This window comes from Salmo salar, unplaced genomic scaffold (assembly GCF_965601325.2).
Source record: "Salmo salar unplaced genomic scaffold, fSalSal1 ptg000005l, whole genome shotgun sequence".
NCBI classification, from domain to species: domain Eukaryota; kingdom Metazoa; phylum Chordata; class Actinopteri; order Salmoniformes; family Salmonidae; genus Salmo; species Salmo salar.
In genome coordinates this window covers 515001-536029 of record NW_027675309.1, presented here as the reverse complement: position 1 = coordinate 536029, position 21029 = coordinate 515001, and the positions used below count along the sequence as shown (strand labels likewise).

Genomic DNA, 21029 nt, shown 5'->3' with positions numbered 1-21029 from the left:
TCAGTCTAGAGCATCAGTGAAAGGGATTTCGAAATGGGAGAAGTTAGGAGCAATTTATATAAGGACGGTATTTGGTATCATGATAAGTTACCAATACTACCTAAGTCAATGTTTAGAGATGCAGCAAGATTGACACATGGGCAGAGCCATGTGTCAACAGGGGGGATAGTAGAGCAGGTTCGGAAACACTTTGTGGCCTATTGGATAACGAACTATTTAAAAAAACATTTTTTATAATAGATAAGTATATTAAATGGGAAGAAGCGGTCCCAACTTACTGGGTGGACACGATTAGGGTAGTTGGTTTACTAGGATCTATCTCTTTAAATAATGGATTACATTTTAGCTGATCAGGTAAACCATATAGAATGCCAGAGTTAGGGAGGCCAGAACAGGTAGACATAGAAGTTGAAGATATACTAACAGAACACATGGTTAACCAAACCCGTATGTCCGAGACTTTGTGTCCAACAGATGAATTACAGAAGACGATTCACTCAATCCAACCAGGAGACTGGGTGTGGATCCAGTCCCTGAGGAGAAAAGAACTGGAAGCAGCCACGGTGGGAGAGCCCATACCAAGTGTTCCTGGTAATAGCCTTCGCGGTGAGAATAGCTGAAAGAGCTACCTGGGTTCATATCACACATTGCGGGAGGGTAAGACACACTGACACTGTCGAACAATCACAGAGTTAGGAGAAGAACCGAATACCTATAAGGTTCGGGGGTTACCTCTCTAACGAAGATTCCCTAACCCGCCCGATACTCACTGTGTGCGTTCATAGAAGTGAAAGCGTGGATTGGCCTCTAGCCAGTGATATATTCTCCAGGAGGGGGTGGGGCTTTACAGGGGTACTGGTCAGTCTGAGCTGTCTGATTGTGGGAGCCATATTCCTAATACACCAGGAACTACTCGACAAGTCAGAAAGTGGTAACTTGACCCATAGTCTAGAAGATGAGGAGTTTTTATGGCCTAGGTACAAAAGGTCACTCGATCTGGATAAAAAGGAAGTGAGAGTAAAGTTAGGGAAGGATGTCTCAATAGAGTTCTATGCAGACCAAATGGGGTCCCTAACCTCATGGCAGTCTAGGACTCGGACTTCATGGGGAAGATATCTGTGTAGATCCCGGTGTAACTCATGGAATCAGGTCATAGCTCACACAGAGAGAGAAGGCTATGTCAATCCACACACCCAATATAGAAACAGATGGAGTATAGTGAAGGCCAGGGTTTTTGACTGCAATCCAGAGCAAGGGAAGTATTGCTTGAAGATAGGAATGACCATTAAAAGCATAAAGAAAGAGGATTTAGGGTTATGGTATGTTGGCCTTGACTAGACCATTGTCGACACTGCGGTACCATTCCAAGTAGTAGAGGTTAGGACAGGAGATAGTTCTACCGCCAGCCAGAATACCAGTAGTACCCCTGATAAAACGGACATTACCGTGTAGTCATCCAGAGCCAAGGACCGGTGAGGATAGTTCAGACGAAAGATCTTAAGGAAGTGATTGAGGTGGAGACTTGGTTTGGGGATTCCAACCTATGGCTGGAATGGATTCAGTATACAGCTAGATCAGTAGCTAAAGAAGAAGGTTATGCCTACACAACAGCCAAACTTCAGTTGACAACCATCCCCTTTCTACTCGATGGAATTAATTTACCAAAGGGAATGGCCTGTATGGTAAAGCTGTTCATGAAGGCAAGGAAGCCAGACAGTTGCACTGATCTGCATTATCTGTATCCTATGTGCCTGTTAGATCCAGACTTCCCCTTTCACAGTCGCAGGAGGAGACTATTATTGTGTGGCTCGACACAACACACACGGATGGAACGTAGGGGAAGTAAGAACATGCAATAGGACAGAGAATGTTACAACTGACGAGACAATGAGGGACCTGACTGGGTGGTTGAGTTCCGAGGACTTTGGTAAGATAAAAAGGCCGAGAGCGGATGTCTGGTGGTTGTGTGGAGGTATAAAGCTGTGGCAAACGTGCCTGCAAATTGGACTGGTATTTGTGCATTGGTACAGTTAGGCATGCCCTTCACCCTTATACAACACAAAGACCCAGTGCCAGGTGAAAGAGAGGGGAGGAGTGCTCCGTCAGGGTCCTTTGACGATAGAATTTACATTGATAGCATTGGGGTTCCAAGGGGGGTGCCTGATGAGTTTAAAGCAAGGAATCAGATATGGGCTGGATTGGAATCAAGTCTTTTTTGGTGGTTGACTCTCAATAAAAATGTGGATTGGATAAATTACATTTATTATAACCAACAGCGTTTCATCAACTATACCAGAGAGGCAATTCAAGGGTTAGCAGAACAGACAGCTGCGACCACTTTGATGGTATGGCAGAATAAAATAGCTTTGGATATGCTTCTGGCTGAAAAGGGTGGTGTGTGTGTGATGTTCGGATCTGAATGCTGTACTTTCATCCCTGAGAACACAGCTCCAGATGGATCAGTGACCAAGGCCCTGGCCGGTCTAAACAATTTAGCTCAGGAGTTAGCAGAAAATTCCAGGGTGGACACGGCACTCACGGGATGGTTTGATAGTACGTTCGGAAAATGGAAAAAGGTTGTAATCACTGTGTTGTGGGCTGCTTTCACCTGTATGACTGTGTTGATATTATGTGGTTGTTGTTTGGTCCCTTGTGTGAGAGGTCTCATTTCCAGGGCTCTGGAGAGATCGATGACGGAGCAGATGGTGAGATACGGACCGATTCCAAGTTCAGACCAGTGGGATGACAAATACCTACCGCCGAGCCTGGTGGAGGATTCATTCAATTACGAGGAGCCCATGTTAGACGAGACCATCTTTAATGTTTAGGAAGACTGTTTCTCTAAATGAAGGTCATAGCAAAAATCCTAATCCGAAGAGTTATGACTGGACATAGGCTTAGAACAGTCATTGATAAGTATGTAATGAAAATACATGTATTCGTTTTCTTTGATCTAGTTTGATTTTGTGTGACATTTCTGAATCCAATAAAAATAGATGTGTTATAGTGTATGTGAAATATTTAGCCAATAGGGTTGATTGTAATGGAAATAATATGATTAACCTGTTAGGGCTAGGGGGCAGCATTGACACGGCTGGATAAAAAACATACCCGATTTAATCTGGTTACCACTCCTACTCAGTAACTAGAATATGCATATACTTATTACATATGGATAGAAAACACCCTAAATTTTCTAAAACTGTTTGAATGGTGTCTGTGAGTATAACAGAACTCAAATGGCAGGTCAAAACCTGAGAGATTCCTTTACAGGAAGTGGCCTGTCTGACCATTTGTTGAACTTGTTTTCCATCTCTATCATTTACTAAGGATCTCTGCTCTAACGTGACACTTCCCACGTCTTCCATAGGCTCTCAGAGCCCGGGAAAAAACAGAATGTCGTCATTCCAGCCCCAGGCTGAAACACATTATCGCCTTTCTCAAGTGGCCCATCAAGAGACACTAGCTTATGCGCGTGACCCCGACCGCCCCCGCCTTTGGGATTTTTTCCTCTGTTTGCCGAAAAGGAGATTCCCTGTCGGAATATTATCGCTTTTCTACGAGAAAAATGACGTAAAAATTGATTTTAAACAGCGGTTGACATGCTTCGACGTACGGTAATGGAATACTTTGAATTTTATTGTCAGGAATTGCGCCAAGCGCGCGACACTTCTTTACTATTTCGGATAGTGTCTGGAACGCACGAACAAAACGCCGCTATTCGGATATAACGATGGATTATTTTGGACCAAACCAACATTTGTTATTGAAGTAGCTGTCCTGGGTGTGTATTCTGACGAAGACAACAAAAGGTAATGACATTTTTATAATAGTAAATATGATTATGGTGAGTGCTAAACTTGCCGGGTGTCTAAATAGCGAGCCCGTGATGCCTGGGCTATGTACTTAGAATATTGCAAAATGTGCTTTCACCAAAAAGCTATTTTAAAATCGGACATATCGAGTGCATAGAGGAGGTCTGTATCTATAATTCTTAAAATAATTGTTATGCTTTTTGTGAACGTTTATCGTGAGTAATTTAGTAAAATGTTAGCGAATTCCCCGGAAGTTTGCGGGGGGTATGCTAGTTCTGAACGTCACATGCTAATGTAAAAAGCTGGTTTTTGATATAAATATGAACTTGATTGAACAAAACATGCATGTATTGTATAACATAATGTCCTAGGGTTGTCATCTGATGAAGATCATCAAAGGTGAGTGCTGCATTTAGCTGTCTTCTGGGTTTTGGTGACATTATATGCTGGCTTGAAAAATGGGTGTCTGATTATTTCTGGCTTGGTACTCTGCTGACATAATCTAATGTTTTGCTTTCGTTGTAAAGCCTTTTTGAAATCGGACAGTGTTGTTAGATTAACGAGAGTCTTATCTTTAAATGGCTGTAAAATAGTCATATGTTTGAGAAATTGAAGTAATAGGATTTTTAAGGTTTTGAAAATCGCGCCACAGGCTGGCAGTGGCTGTTACGTAGGTGGGACGAATTCGTCCCGCCGGTCCCATAGAGGTTAAAGGTTTGACTAAATGATTTCACCCTAAAAAAGGTATAACCGAGTGATTATAAGATGAATGTACTAATGTGTGTGTGTCAGAAAAGTTGACCTCTTGGGGCTACCCTAGGTTAGGGAGCGCCACAGCTCATTTTGAAAAAAATTCGTTCCCATTTTCAACGGCCTACTAATCAAACTCAGAAGCTAGGACATGCATATACTTATTATATATGGATAGAACACACCCTAAAGTTTCTAAAACTGTTTGAATGGTGTCTGTGAGTATAACAGAACTCATATGGCAGTCAAAACCCCGAGACCGATTGAAACAGGAAGTGTAATTCTGAATTGTGGACTCGACTTCATCACTTTGCCTATTAATCAAACCGTGAGCAATGGTTCACTGAGCACTTCCTATTGCTTCCACTAGATGTCCCCAGTCTTTTCACAGTGGTTTGAGCCTTATACAGTCGAAACTCAGTGAATGATACGCGTTGGAAATTGGTCACAGGGGATGGGCCATCACCATTATGACGTCGGCGGCCCTGTCTACCCCCACCTTTGGAAGTGTTTCAAAACACTCTGCAATCGTCCCCGTCAAATCTTATTGGCTCTCTTGGTGTTACAGGCCCTGAAGATTAATGTTTTACAACGTTTGACATGTTTGAACGAACCTAGAGGAGGGGAAAAGTACATTTTCCTAAACTTCTGTCCCGCGCACGTCGGAAGATTTGGAGATAGCCCTAGGACACGCTACCAACAGCAGGCTAATGGAACATGAATTATGGACTTTTTCGACCGAAAATACATCTGTTGTGGACCTGGGATTCTGAGTGCTTTCTGATGAAGACAACTAAAGGTAGGCGATTATTGACAATATTATACAAGATGAGATGTGACATGCGATTGTTCCAAGATGGCGCGGCGCTAGTATTCCAGGCTCATTTTCTGAGTATCGCATCTCCTTTTATCGCAAAGTGTGATTACCCAGTAAAGTTAATTTAAAATCTGGTATGACAGGTGTTCTCAAGAGATATTCATCTATAAATGTTAGATTGACAATATAAATTAAAAAAATTGTTTTCGAATAGTAATAAATGGAATTATGCACTGTTTCCCGGGACGCATTTGAGGGGAAAATAGTTAGTCAACTCAGACGCCGATGTAAAATACTGTTTTTATATATAAATATGACCTTTATTGAACAAAAGAATGCATGCTGTGTGTAACATGATGTCCTAGGTGTGTCATCTGATGAAGTTTGTAAAAGGTTAGTGCTGCATTTAGCTGTCTTCTGGGTTTATGTGACATTATATGCTAGCTTGAAAAATGGGTGTCTGATTATTTCTGGCTTGGTACTCTGCTGACATTATCTAATGTTTTGCTTTCGCTGTAAAGCCTTTTTGAAATCGGACAACGTGGTTAGATTAAGGAGATGTTTATCTTTCAAAGAGTGTATGTTTGAAAAATTTGAATTTTGACATTTATTTGGTTTCAAATTTGCCGCTCTTGAAATGCACCTGCTGTTGATAGGGTGCACCACGGGTGGCACGCTAGCGTCCCACATAGCCCCAAGAGGTTAATGATTTAGCAATGTAAGTAACCAGACAGCAGACAACTTGTGACCACTGTGAAACTGATAACAGGAAAAAGGTCTCCCCACCCAGGGAGGGGAGAAACCTTTAGGCTTGCAGTAGATTATGTAACATGGGGCAGGATATGATAAGCAATGTATGAGATGGAGAAGACTTGTAAATAAGCATTGACAGTGTTAACCTCTTGGGGCTAGGTGGGACGCTAGCGTGCCACCTGTGGTGCACTCCATCAACAGCAGGTGCATTTCAAGAGCGGCAAATTTGAATCCAAATAAATGTCAAAATTCAAATTTTTCAAAAATACAACTATGTTACACCATTTGAAAGATAAACATCTCCTTAATCTAACCACGTTTTACGATTTCAAAAAGGTTTTACGGCGAAAGCATAAATTTAGAGTATGTTAGGACAGTACATTTACAAGAGTTGTGTGTAATGTTTTGTCAAGTCAAAGACAGGGTCACCAAAACCATAAAACCAGCTAAAATGATACACTAACCTTTTACAATCTCCATCAGATGACACTCCTAGGACATTATGTTAGACAATGCATGCATTTTTAGTTCTATCAAGTTCATATTTATATACAAAAACAGCGTTTTACTATGGCATTGATGTTGAGGAAATCGTTTCCCTCCAATAACCGGCAGTCAAGTCAGCGTCAGAAATTAAATAATTAAAATTAGAAAACATTGTTAAAATATTATATTGTCATTTAAAGAATTATAGATTTACATCTTTTGAACGCAATCAACTTGCCAGATTTAAAAATAACCTTACTGGGAAATCACACTTTGCAATAATCTGAGCACTGTGCCCAGAAAAATACGCGTTGCGATACAGACTAGACGTCATGTTGGGGAGATCTAAAATCGAAAATACTATGTAAATAATCCATTACCTTTGATTCTCTTCATCAGATGTCACTTCCAGGTATCACAGGTCCATAACGAATGTAGTTTTGTTCAAAAAAGCTCATCATTTATGTCCAAAAATCTCCGTCTCGTTAGCACATGATGTAAGCCAGCCGGACTTCTCGTCATGAACGAGGGGAAAAAATATATTTCCGTTCGTTCAAACATGTCAAACGTTGTATAGCATAAATCATTAGGGCCTTTTTTAACCAGAACATGAATAATATTCAAGGTGGACGAATGCATAGCCTTTTATAACGTATTGGAACGAGGGTACCCAACATGAAGTAGCGCGCCAGGTGTCTAATGGGACATCACCGTTCCATGGCTCTTGTTCGGTCAGATCTCCCTCCAGAAGACTCAAAACACTTTGTAAAGGCTGGTGACATCTAGTGGAAGCAATAGGAAGTGCCAAAATATTCCTAAACCCCTGTGTCTTTCAATGGGATAGCTTTAAAGTCAATACAACACATCAGGTATCCACTTCCTGTCAGAAAATGTCTCAGGGTTTTGCCTGCCAAATGAGTTCTGTTATACTCACAGACACCATTCAAACAGTTTTGGAAACTTTAGAGTGTTTTCTATCCATATATAATAAGTATATGCATATTCTAGTTACTGGGTAGGATTAGTAACCAGATTAAATCGGGTACATTTTTTTTATCCAGACGTGCAAATGCTGCCCCCTAGACCCAACAGGTTAAAGAAGAGGAGGGGCATTTGTAAGGGGTATGACATATGGTATGACCAAATGTCAGGTATAAAAGGCTGTGTACATTGTATGATATTCAGAGCTCTCGTAAATAAACATTCTGACCAATTGTAGGCTGGCTCTCTGTCTGCTTCATTCAACCAGAATCTTACACCCTCTGGGGGGCAGACTGAGTAGTTTAATTGAAGTTCGGTTTATGAACATTGGGAACAGAAGTCCCATGACAGAAGGTAGAAACTAGGGCCTGTAGGACCTGCCTTGTTGATAGTGTTGTTAAAAATGTAGAGCAGGGCTTTATTATGGAAAGACTTCTCCACATCTTAGCTACTGTCGTATCAATATGTTTTGACCATGGCAGTTTACAATCCAGGGTTACTCCAAGCAGTTTAGTCACCTCAACTTGCTCAATTTCCACATTATTCATTACGAGATGAACAGGTGAGCAGTACGCATCTATGAAATGAGAGCATTAACAGTGTGAGGACCGTTAAAACGTCTTAGGGCTAGGGGGCAGTTTTCGGAAGTTCAGAGAGTCTGGCGAGCCCAAAGTAAAATGCCTGTTACTCAGGCCCAGAAGCTATTCATATAATTGGTAGATTTGGAAAGAAAACACTCTGACGTTTCCAAAATTGTTAAAATAATGTCTGTGAGTATAACAGAACAGATATGGCAGGCGAAAACCCAAAGAAAATCCGACCAAAAAATAAATAAATAAAATAACAGGCTCATATTTGTAAAGCTATTGAAAACTCCTATGTCTGTCACCCAGATTGCAATTCATAATAGCTTCCACTAGATGTCAGCAGTATTTATTCAAGGTTTTGAGGCTTCTATTTTGAAAAATAAATAAATATTTACACTTTCAGTGAGCTGACTGCTTGGGTCACTTCAGTGTTTTTGCGCGCGATGGAGAGGGTGCGCACTTGCGAATTTGTCATTCCTATTGAACACAGTACTTTCCGTATGAAATATTATAGTTTATTTACATTTTAGACAACCTGAGGATGATATAGACACGTTATTTGACTTGTTTGGACGAAATTTACTGGTAGCTTTTAGAACTTCTTTGTCTGCATGTTGAAGGAGTGGATTTCTGAAGTCATGGCGCCTGCTAAACAGACTATTTTGGCATATAAAGAAGGACTTTATCGAACAAAACGACCATTCATTCTGTAGCTGGGACCCTTGGAATTGCAAACAGAGGAAGATCTTCAAAGGTAAGTGATTTATTTTATCGCTATTTGGGATTCTGTGACGCCTGTGCTTGTTTGGAAAATATGTTGTTGTGGGGTGCTGTCCTCAGATAATCGAAACCTATGCTTTCACCGTAAAGCCTTTTTGATATCTGACAACGCAGTTCGATTGCCAAGATTCTAAGCTTTTAAATGATGTATGACACTTGTATTTTCATGAATGTTTAATATATTTCTATTTTGAATTTGGAGCTCTGCAATTTCACCGGATGTTGTCGTAGATGTTTTTCTAGCGGTCCGCGAGCACTAAGAGTTATTAAAACCATGTGCCCTGATTTAGTTAAAACTGGTTCCATCAGAGCCCTTACAAAACCTTTTACAACTGATTCATCACTGTCATACCTTATAGGGTCCAGAGTTTTCCTGGTTAGGTCAACAGATAAGGACAAACTCTGGGCCCCAGTGCAAAAAAATCCCCCCCCCCACTCTGGGACCTATGGTTGCCACCAGTCTGCTTGCCGTTCTCAGTTATTGTCAGGTTCTGTATGTGGATGATTAGGGCTTTATTCAGAAAAAGTTTCTTGGGCTACTTTGATTTGTCAAGTGGGCGAGATGTGAATTCCGTGTTTATCTTCATGGACAAACTTGTTGTTCAAACCTACGATGGCTCAGCTTCAAGGGAACGTATCTGCTGTCTGTATTTCCAGCTGAGTCCCCTCCTGTTCCATGGTTTAACAAGCGATGACCACTCCACTACCATTGTCAACTACCTCCTCACATGAACTGGAAGCCACGTCTCATGTGGCCCCCTCATCCACTGGCACATTGAATGTTTCCTCTCTAAGCACAGTGAGGGAACCCCTGTCAATTTTTCTCTCATTACTTTATGTAGAGTCAATCACAATCACAATCACATTATTACACATCTATTTGACTCCTTGCTTGGAGTAACTCATTCTTAGCTCTTTTGTCTCACTGTGTAGTGTTTTTGTGTTATTGTCTTCCCAGTCAAATCCTGTCCTGCACTGGTCAAGTCTCTGAACACCTCAACTCATGCCTCATACCCTCATTCAATCACTGCTGTGATCCCTTCCCAAAATGGTGTAAGTAGCCCTCTCATTCCTATTCCCCATAATATTGTACTGTAAGTGTCTTTATTAAATGCTTTAGGTTAAAATAATTACTCTTTGACGATTTTAGAAACACATTTTGACGTCTCTGTGGGTCTCCCATCCTCCTCAACAACAGAAATGTCTAATAACGTCTAATACAATTCATCATTAATAATTTTGCAAGTTTTCTTTGTTCTGAAGCCTGATTCTACTCACTGTGGTAGTGTGGAAGTGTTGAGCTGTATTATTTGGCCTGTGGTCCTGTTGTCCCCAGTCCCAGTGGTGAAGATAATGTCTTAATTGAGCTTCTTGTCTGTGACTGAGATACGTAATCTGCACATTTACTAAAACGTCAGCTCTCATCTCTCCCAATGTTCTCAATGTCAAACCATGAAGGCCGGGTAGTTTTTTTTCATGATTGCAACTCAGGTCATTTTAGTCGGCTGGCCATCGCTACATATTCGTCGTCAGACCCACTGGCTCCAGGTCATTTATAAGTCTATGCTAGGTAAAGCTCCGCCTTAGCTCAGCTCACTGGTCACGATAACAACACCCACCCGTAGCACGCGCTCCAGCAGGTACATCTCACTGTTCATTCCCCAAAGCCAACACCTCCTTTGGCCGCCTTTCCTTCCAGTTCTCTGCTGCCAGTGACTGGAACGAATTGCAAAAATCGCTGAAGGCGGAGACTTATTGCTCCCTCACTAACTTTAAACATCAGCTATCTGAGCAGCTAACCGATCGCTGCAGCTGTACATAGTCCATCTGTAAATAGCCCACCCAATCTACCTACCTCATCCCCATATTGTTTTTATTTACTTTGCTGCTCTTTTGCACACCAGTATCTCTACTTACACATCATCATCTGCTCATCTATCACTCCAGTGTTAATCAGCTAAATTGTCATTACTTTGCTACTACGGCCTATTTATTGCCATACCTCCTCACGCCATTTGCACACACTGTATATAGACTTTCTTTTTTCTGTTGTGTTGACTGTACGCTTGTTTATTCCATGTAACTCTGTGTTGTTGTTTCTGTCACACTGCTTTTCTTTATTCTTGGCCAGGTCGCAGTTGTAAATGAGAACTTATTCTAAACTGGCCTACCTGGTTAAATAAAGGTCAAATAATAAAAATAAAAAGATCCTATATCATAATGAATCAGATTACATGGAGAGATGGGACTGATCCTAGATCATAATGAATCAGATTACATGGAGAGGGGGGGACCTGATCCTAGATCATAATGAATCAGATTACATGGAGAGGGGGGACCTGATCCTATATCATAATGAATCAGATTACATGGAGAGGGGGGGACCTGATCCTAGATCATAATGAATCAGATTACATGGAGAGGGGCGACCTGATTTTAGATTATAATGAATCAGATTACATGGAGAGGTGGGACCTGATCCTAGATCATAATGAATCAGATTACGTGGAGAGGGGCGACCTGACCTTAGATTATAATGAATCAGATTACATGGAGAGGTGGGACCTGATCCTAGATCATAATGAATCAGATTACATGGAGAGGGGGGACCTGATCCTAGATCATAATGAATCAGATTACATGGAGAGGGGGGACCTGATCCTATATCATAATGAATCAGATTACATGGAGAGCCGGATATATATAATATACCCTACTATTTTTTTATATTTAATATGCCATAAACTATTGTTTTTTTTAACAGTTTCATTAGTTCATTGTAATTAACTTAATCATTATGACACACCCCTCTCTATTGTCATTGTTTGCACTAATTGCACTGTTTTTCTACATAACCTGGTTCAAGTATTGATGACATCACCCTGAAGAAGGCACAGTGATGCTGAAACGTTGGTAAATACCCAATAAATGACTGGGAGTTTATATATGGAGTGTGGGATTCTCTTTATTTTGATAGTTTATAACTCTTATGTAGTTGCCATCTTTTTGTGTTTTTCAGGCAGCCTGGGAAAGAACTGAAAAAACTCACTAAAGAGTCAAGACAGAGACACCAGAAAGACCCAAGAAGACTTGGACACAGCATCAGAGGACAGAGGGATGTTCAGAACTCACTCAGTCTGGTCAGTTGGTGAGGGTAGACTTGGAGGCTGCTTACCTGACATGGAGGAAGTCCCCCCTCCTCTCCCCTACCTTCCCTATACCCCCCTCCTCTCCCCTACCTTCCCTATACCCCCTCCTCTCCCCTACCTTCCCTATACCCCCTCCTCTCCCCTACCTTCCCTATACCCCCCCTCATTATGTTGGACCATCATGTTTATTTGTTTGAATCTTTTCTTTGTTAGTGATCAGGTTAGAAGAGAATGACTCCTCAACCCAAGAGGTCCTGGAGCAGCTGTGATCAGGTTAGAAGAGAATGACTCCTCAACCCAAGAGGTCCTGGAGCAGCAGTGATCAGGTTAGAAGAGAATGACTCCTCAACCCAAGAGGCCCTGGAGCAGCTGTGAGAGAGCAGCAGTGTGGAAGCATTTGGGGAAATTTAAAGAAGGTTTCCTGGAAAAGAGGATTGACTGTTATGTAAAGGGTCAGAGCCACTGAGTGGACAAAATATTAAGGATACCTTCCTAATATTGAGTTACGCCTGGTCAGTTTGTCATGGAAAGAAAGGTGTCCTTAATGTTTTGTGTAAATTACATAATAATTATACATTTATGGATTTTTTTATGTAGCCTATTGTTTTCTCTTTATTCAACCTGCCATCTACCCACCTGGGGACTGAGGGTTATGAGAGAACCCCCACATCACTAGCTTCTCTTTATTCAACCTGCCATCTACCCACCTGGGGACTGAGGGTTATGAGAGAACCCCCACATCACTAGCTTCTCTTTATTCAACCTGCCATCTACCCACCTGGGGACTGAGGGTTATGAGAGAACCCCCACATCACTAGCTTCTCTTTATACAACCTGCCATCTACCCACCTGGGGACTGAGGGTTATGGGAGAACCCCCACATCACTAGCTTCTCTTTATTCAACCTGCCATCTACCCACCTGGGGACTGAGGGTTATGAGAGAACCCCCACATCACTAGCTTCTCTTTATTCAACCTGCCATCTACCCACCTGGGGACTGAGGGTTATGAGAGAACCCCCACATCACTAGCTTCTCTTTATTCAACCTGCCATCTACCCACCTGGGGACTGAGGGTTATGAGAGAACCCCCACATCACTAGCTTCTCTTTATTCAACCTGCCATCTACCCACCTGGGGACTGAGGGTTATGAGAGAACCCCCACATCACTAGCTTCTCTTTATTCAACCTGCCATCTACCCACCTGGGGACTGAGGGTTATGAGAGAACCCCCACATCACTAGCTTCTCTTTATTCAACCTGCCATCTACCCACCTGGGGACTGAGGGTTATGAGAGAACCCCCACATCACTAGCTTCTCTTTATTCAACCTGCCATCTACCCACCTGGGGACTGAGGGTTATGAGAGAACCCCCACATCACTAGCTTGCATGTTCTGCAGCCTTGTAAAGATAAGGAGGGGACGACTGGGAGGCAGGTTGGCATTTATTGTCATGAATCTTGCCCTGGAGGCAGGTTGGTATTTATGGTCATGAATCTTGCCCTGGAGGCAGGTTGGCATTTATTGTCATGAATCTTGTTCTGGAGGCAGGTTGGCATTTATTGTCATGAATCTTGTCCTGGAGGCAGGTTGGCATTTATTGTCATGAATCTTGCCCTGGAGGCAGGTTGGCATTTATTGTCATGAATCTTGCCCTGGAGGCAGGTTGGCATTTATTGTCATGAATCTTGTTCTGGAGGCAGGTTGGCATTTATTGTCATGAATCTTGTCCTGGAGGCAGGTTGGCATTTATTGTCATGAATCTTGTTCTGGAGGCAGGTTGGCATTTATTGTCATGAATCTTGCCCTGGAGGCAGTTCAGCAAAATATTCACTAGCTTGCACAGGCACAAAGTAATATAATCCGATTTTAATCCTAACCTCAACCACACTGCTAATCCTTCCCTTAAATTAAGACCATAAAACAACATTTTCCACAGCCAATTCTGACTTTGCAGCTGACATATCTAGAGGAAATCGCACAGTTCTGCCTCCAGGTCAAGATTCATGACAAACGTCAACATGAGACAGGGAGAAGCAATGTAAAAATCAATAACAAAACTGTTTCCACTATTAACATGCTTTTTCTTGTTTCAAGTATGTTTTATTATGATAAGTACAATATAATCATATATACTTGTACAACTATGGAGCGTATGTCCACATATAATTGTACAATTTGTTTTTCCAACATAAAAGACAAGAAATGATCACATTGGTATTTTAACAGTGTTATTGTAAGAGTTTAAATGTTTAAACAGAGGATACATCTAAAACAGGATAAAACAAGTGCAGTATGTTCTGAGAATGTTACTGTTTGTCCAGTGTGTGTGTGTGTGTGTTTGTCCAGTGTGTGTGTGTGTGTGTTTGTCCAGTGTGTGTGTGTGTGTGTGTGTTTGTCCAGTGTGTGTGTGTGTGTGTGTTTGTCCAGTGTGTGTGTGTGTGTGTGTGTGTCCAGTGTGTGTGTGTGTGTGTGTGTGTGTGTGTGTGTCCAGTGTGTGTGTGTGTGTCCAGTGTGTGTGTGTGTGTCCAGTGTGTGTGTGTGTGTGTCCAGTGTGTGTGTGTGTGTGTCCAGTGTGTGTGTGTGTGTGTCCAGTGTGTGTGTGTGTGTGTCCAGTGTGTGTGTGTGTCCAGTGTGTGTGTGTGAGTCCAGTGTGTGTGTGTGTGTGTTTGTCTAGTGTGTGTGTCCAGTGTGTGTGTGTCTGTGTGTATCCAGTGTTTGTGTGTGTGTGTGTCCAGTGTGTGTGTTTGTCCACTTTGTTTGTCCAGTGTGTGTGTGTGTGTGTGTCCAGTGTGTGTGTGTGTGTGTGTGTGTGTGTATTTTTGTTTGACCAGTGTGTGTGTGTGTGTGTGTGTGTGTGTGTGTGTGTGTGTCCAGTGTGTGTGTGTGTGTGTGTGTGTGTGTGTGTGTGTCCAGTGTGTGTGTGTGTATGTGTGTGAGTCTGTGTGTGTTTTCGTTTGTCCAGTGTGCGTGTGTCCAGAATGTGTTTGTGTGTGTTTGTTCAGTGTGTGTGTTGAGTGTGTGTGTCCATTTTGTGTCCAGTTTGTGTGTGTTCAGTGTGTGTTCAGTGTGTGTTCAGTGTGTGTGTGTGTGTGTGTGTGTGTGTGTGTCCAGTGTGTGTGTGTGTGTGTCCAGTGTGTGTGTGTGTGTGCCCAGTTTGTGTGTCCAGTGTGTGTGTTTGTGTGTGTTTGTGTGTGTGTGTTTGTGTGTGTCCAGTGTGTGTGTGTTTGTGTGTGTGTGTGTGTTTTTGTGTGTGTGTGTGTGTGTGTGTGTGTGTGTGTGTGTGTGTGTGTGTTTGTCCAGTGTGTGTGTGTGTGTGTGTGTGTGTGTGTGTGTGTGTGTGTGTTTGTCCAGTGTGTGTGTGTGTGTGTTTGTCCAGTGTGTGTGTGTGTGTGTGTGTGTGTGTGTGTGTGTGTCCAGTGTGTGTGTGTGTGTGTGTCCAGTGTGTGTGAGTCCAGTGTGTGTGAGTCCAGTGTGTGTGTGTGTGTGTTTGTCCAGTGTGTGTGTGTGTTTGTCCAGTGTGTGTGTGTGTTTGTCCAGTGTGTGTGTGTGTGTGTTTGTCCAGTGTGTGTGTGTGTGTGTGTGTGTTTGTCCAGTGTTTGTGTGTGTGTGTCCAGTGTGTGTGTGTGTGTGTCCAGTGTGTGTGTGTGTGTGTGTCCAGTGTGTGTGTGTGTGTGTGTCCAGTGTGTGTGTGTGTGTGTGTCCAGTGTGTGTGAGTCCAGTGTGTGTGAGTCCAGTGTGTGTGTGTGTGTGAGTCCAGTGTGTGTGTGTTTGTCCAGTGTGTGTGTGTGTTTGTCCAGTGTGTGTGTGTGTGTGTGTGTGTGTGTGTGTGTGTTTGTCCAGTGTGTTTGTGTGTGTGTTTGTCCAGTGTGTGTGTGTGTGTGTTTGTCCAGTGTGTGTGTGTGTGTGTTTGTCCAGTGTGTGTGTGTGTGTTTGTCCAGTGTGTGTGTGTGTGTGTGTTTGTCCAGTGTGTGTGTGTGTGTGTGTGTGTCCAGTGTGTGTGTGTGTGTGTGTGTGTCCAGTGTGTGTGTGTGTGTGTCCAGTGTGTGTGTGTGTGTCCAGTGTGTGTGTGTGTGTCCAGTGTGTGTGTGTGTGTCCAGTGTGTGTGTGTGTGTGTCCAGTGTGTGTGTGTGTGTGTCCAGTGTGTGTGTGTGTCCAGTGTGTGTGTGTGAGTCCAGTGTGTGTGTGTGTGTGTGTTTGTCTAGTGTGTGTGTCCAGTGTGTGTGTGTCTGTGTGTATCCAGTGTTTGTGTGTGTGTGTGTCCAGTGTGTGTGTTTGTCCACTTTGTTTGTCCAGTGTGTGTGTGTGTGTGTGTGTGTCCAGTGTGTGTGTGTGTGTGTGTGTGTGTATTTTTGTTTGACCAGTGTGTGTGTGTGTGTGTGTGTGTGTGTGTGTGTGTGTGTGTGTCCAGTGTGTGTGTGTGTGTGTGTGTGTGTCCAGTGTGTGTGTGTGTATGTGTGTGAGTGTGTGTGTGTTTTCGTTTGTCCAGTGTGCGTGTGTCCAGAATGTGTTTGTGTGTGTTTGTTCAGTGTGTGTGTTGAGTGTGTGTGTCCATTTTGTGTCCAGTTTGTGTGTGTTCAGTGTGTGTTCAGTGTGTGTTCAGTGTGTGTGTGTGTGTGTGTGTGTGTGTGTCCAGTGTGTGTGTGTGTGTGTCCAGTGTGTGTGTGCCCAGTTTGTGTGTCCAGTGTGTGTGTGTGTGTTTGTGTGTGTTTGTGTGTGTGTGTTTGTGTGTGTGTCCAGTGTGTGTGTGTGTGTGTGTGTGTGTGTTTGTCCAGTGTGTGTGTGTGTGTGTGTGTGTGTGTGTGTGTGTGTGTGTGTGTGTGTGTGTGTGTGTGTGTGTGTGTGTGTGTGTGTGTGTGTGTGTCCAGTTATTATTTCAGGGACACTGAAGAGCCAACAGAATAAACCCAAAACCCTGGATAGAGGGGCTCAGTGAATGTGGAGGTGAATGTGATCAGGTGGGTCAGTGTGTCAGAGGAGGCTCTATAGAAGGACAGAGTGCCGGCTGACCAGTCCAGATACACTCCTACTCTGTGGGAGCTGGAGGAGGGGACATCTATGGTAGTGGAGTTATTATTGTGACAGGCAGAGTAACTGTTGTCATAGCAGAACAGACTCCAGGACTTGTCATTGGATCCAAGACAACAGTACTTAACCACTCCTCTCCTGTTGATTCCTTTATATGTCACTCCTATAACAGCCCCCCCACTCCACTCAACCTCCCCTCTCCCACTCCACTCTACCTCCCAGTAACAGCGCCCAGTCAAACCCTCTCCACACAGCACCTGTCTCCAGTCCTCAAATCTCTCTGGGTGATCAGGATACGGCTGCTTCTCTCTCCTACATGTCACCTTTCTGTTCTCCTCAGACAGAGAGAGGTGTCTGTTTACTGTGTTTAGGTCCAGTGTGAGATCACAGACATCTGATGGATGAAACCAGATACAATATTAGAAATCATCATCATTCACATTAGAATGTTAACTCACTTTTCACTAATTCATTTAATGTAGATGTTTCTAGGTATCAAAAGGAGCAGTTAAGGTAACTTGAGACTTGTTGAATGATCACATGTTATACTGTTCCGGAACTCCAATTTGAGCAGCAGCAGCTGAAAAATGAGCTCCTACAAATATTGAAATTTACATGGTTTTTAGAGTGAAGTACATCGGAAAAAAGCAAAAGAAAACTGCAAGACTGAATGGGAGAAAAAACAAGCAACAAACAAAGAAGATAGGCTTTTGAAAAATAACTATTTTTCATAAAATTGTAGTTATCTTAGCAAGCTGAATTGTTTACCAGTTGCTAAGCAGTTGCTAGGGACTCTTTTGGAAGAAGCTAGCTAGCTAACGAAGAACAACAAAGAATATCTAGTTAACAGAAGAAAAGAAAGAGAAAATCAGGACAGAAGAAAAAGGATATCAAAGTGAAACAGTTCTCTAAAGACACAGGAGACAATAATACAAGAAACAACACTTCTGTAGCTTGTCAACTATGTGTCTGTCTATCCCTGTTCTCTCCTCTCTGCACAGGCCATACAAACGCTTCACACCGCGTGGCCGCTGCCACTCTAACCTGGTGGTCCCAGCGCGCACGACCCACGTGGAGTTCCAGGTCTCCGGCAGCCTCTGGAACTGCCGGTCTGCAGCAAACAAGGCTGAGTTCATCTCAGCCTATGCTACCCTCCAGTCCCTAGACTTCCTGGCGCTGACGGGAACATGGATTACCACAGATAACACTGCTACTCCTACTGCTCTCTCTTCGTCTGCCCACGTGTTCTCGCATACCCCGAGAGCATCGAGCCAGCAGGGTGGTGGCACTGGAATCCTCATCTCTCCCAAGTGGACATTCTCTCTTTCTCCCCTGACCCATCTGTCTATCTCCTCATTTGAATTCCATGCTGTCACAGTTACCAGCCCTTTCAAGCTTAACATCCTTATCATTTATCGCCCTCCAGGTTCCCTTGGAGAGTTCATCAATGAGCTTGACGCCTTGATAAGTTCCTTTCCTGAGGATGGCTCACCTCTCACAGTTCTGGGTGACTTTAACCTCCCCACGTCTACCTTTGACTCATTCCTCTCTGCCTCCTTCTTTCCACTCCTCTCCTCTTTTGACCTCACCCTCTCACCTTCCCCCCCTACTCACAAGGCAGGCAATACGCTTGACCTCATCTTTACTAGATGCTGTTCTTCCACTAATCTCATTGCAACTCCCCTCCAAATCTCCGACCACTACCTTGTATCCATTTCCCTCTTGCTCTCATCCAACACTTCTCACTCTGCCCCTACTCGGATGGTATTGCGCCGTCCCAACCTTCGCTCTCTCTCTCCCGCTACTCTCTCCTCTTCCATCCTATCATCTCTTCCCTCTGCTCAAACCTTCTCCAACCTATCTCCTGATTCTGCCTCCTCAGCGAGAGTTGCACCCCTTCTGAAAAAACCTACACTCAATCCCTCCGATGTCAACAACTACAGACCAGTATCCCTTCTTTCTTTTCTCTCCAAAACTCTTGAACGTGCCGTCCTTGGCCAGCTCTCCTGCTATCTCTCTCAGAATGACCTTCTTGATCCTAATCAGTCAGGTTTCAAGACTGGGCATTCAACTGAGACTGCTCTTCTCTGTGTCACGGAGGCTCTCCGCACTGCTAAAGCTAACTCTCTCTCCTCTGCTCTCATCCTTCTAGACCTATCTGCTGCCTTTGATACTGTGAACCATCAGATCCTCCTCTCCACCCTCTCCGAGTTGGGCATCTCGGGCGCGGCCCACGCTTGGATTGCGTCCTACCTGACAGGTCGCTCCTACCAGGTGGCATGGCGAGAATCTGTCTCCGCACCATGCGCTCTCACCACTGGTGTCCCCCAGGGCTCTGTTCTAGGCCCTCTCCTATTCTCGCTATACACCAAGTCACTTGGCTCTGTCATATCCTCACATGGTCTCTCCTATCATTGCTATGCAGACGACACACAATTAATCTTCTCCTTTCCCCCTTCTGATAACCAGGTGGCGAATCGCATCTCTGCATGTCTGTCAGACATATCAGTGTGGATGACGGATCACCAGCTCAAGCTGAACCTCGGCAAGACGGAGCTGCTCTTCCTCCCGGGGAAGGACTGCCCGTTCCATGATCTCGCCATCACGGTTGACAACTCCCTTGTGTCCTCCTCCCAGAGTGCTAAGAACCTTGGTGTGATCCTGGACAACACCCTGTCGTTCTCCACTAACATCAAGGGGGTGACCCGATCCTGTAGGTTCATGCTCTACAACATTCGTAGAGTACGACCCTGCCTCACACAGGAAGCGGCGCAGGTCGTAATCCAGGCACTTGTCATCTCCCGTCTGGATTACTGCAACTCGCTGTTGGCTGGGCTCCCTGCCTGTGCCATTAAACCCCTACAACTCATCCAGAACGCCGCAGCCCGTCTGGTGCTCAACCTTCCCAAGTTCTCTCACGTCACCCCGCTCCTCCGCTCTCTCCACTGGCTTCCAGTTGAAGCTCGCATCCGCTACAAGACCATGGTGATTGCCTACGGAGCTGTGAAGGGAACGGCACCTCCATACCTTCAGGCTCTGATCAGGCCCTACACCCAAACAAGGGCACTGCGTTCATCCACCACTGGCCTGCTCGCCTCCCTACCTCTGAGGAAGCACAGTTCCCGCTCAGCCCAGTCTAAACTGTTCGCTGCTCTGGCACCCCAATGGTGGAACAAGCTCCCTCACGACGCCAGGACAGCGGAGTCAATCACCACCTTCCGGAGACACCTGAAACCCCACCTCTTTAAGGAATACCTAGGATAGGATAAAGTAATCCTTCTAACCCCCCCCCCCCCCCCCCTTAAAAGATGTAGATGCACTATTGTAAAGTGGTTGTTCCACTGGATATCATAAGGTGAATGCACCATTTTGTAAGTCGCTCTGGATAAGAGCGTCTGCTAAATGACTTAAATGTAAATGTAAATGTAATACTGTATGGTAATATAAAACACACTTATTCACATTAATTACACACACACACACACACACACACACACACACTCATATAAACTCTTTGTAAACGTTGGTGTCCCTGATTTGTGCTTCTGTAGAACTACAGATGATATTTAATATGACCAAGTCAGTAATGATGGTGGTCTTTGACTTAACTTGAATTAAGACTTATTTTTAGTCATATTCTTCACAGCAGTCAACACTCACATTTTCTAAGTCCAGGTTTCATTCTGTTCTCTCCACCATGTTCCACACTGTAGCGGTAAGCAGAAAAACAGACAGTCATTGAGGGATACACCTGAACACACACACACACACACACACACACACACACACACACACACACACACACACACGTGTCAAGCGTTGATAAGAGCGTTTTCAGTGTTTGTGTCCAGTGTGTGTGAGTCCAGTGTGTGTGTCCAGTGT

At 43.8% G+C, this 21029-nt stretch overlaps 1 protein-coding gene and 1 long non-coding RNA gene across 2 annotated transcripts in view; one reads left to right on the top strand and one right to left on the bottom strand.

The window, feature by feature from the left end:
* LOC123735945 (uncharacterized) overlaps positions 1-21029 on the top strand; it is a 284243-nt gene that overhangs the window by 188483 nt on the left and 74731 nt on the right. The gene's annotated exons all lie outside the window — the stretch shown is intronic.
* The window catches only part of LOC145865958 (NLR family CARD domain-containing protein 3-like), a 22300-nt gene continuing 12651 nt past the window's right edge, over positions 11381-21029 (bottom strand). The window contains exon 5 of the mRNA XM_082970851.1: positions 11381-11399. Within this exon, the coding sequence (XP_082826977.1) occupies positions 11381-11399 (19 nt within the window). The remainder of the gene's footprint in view (positions 11400-21029) is intronic.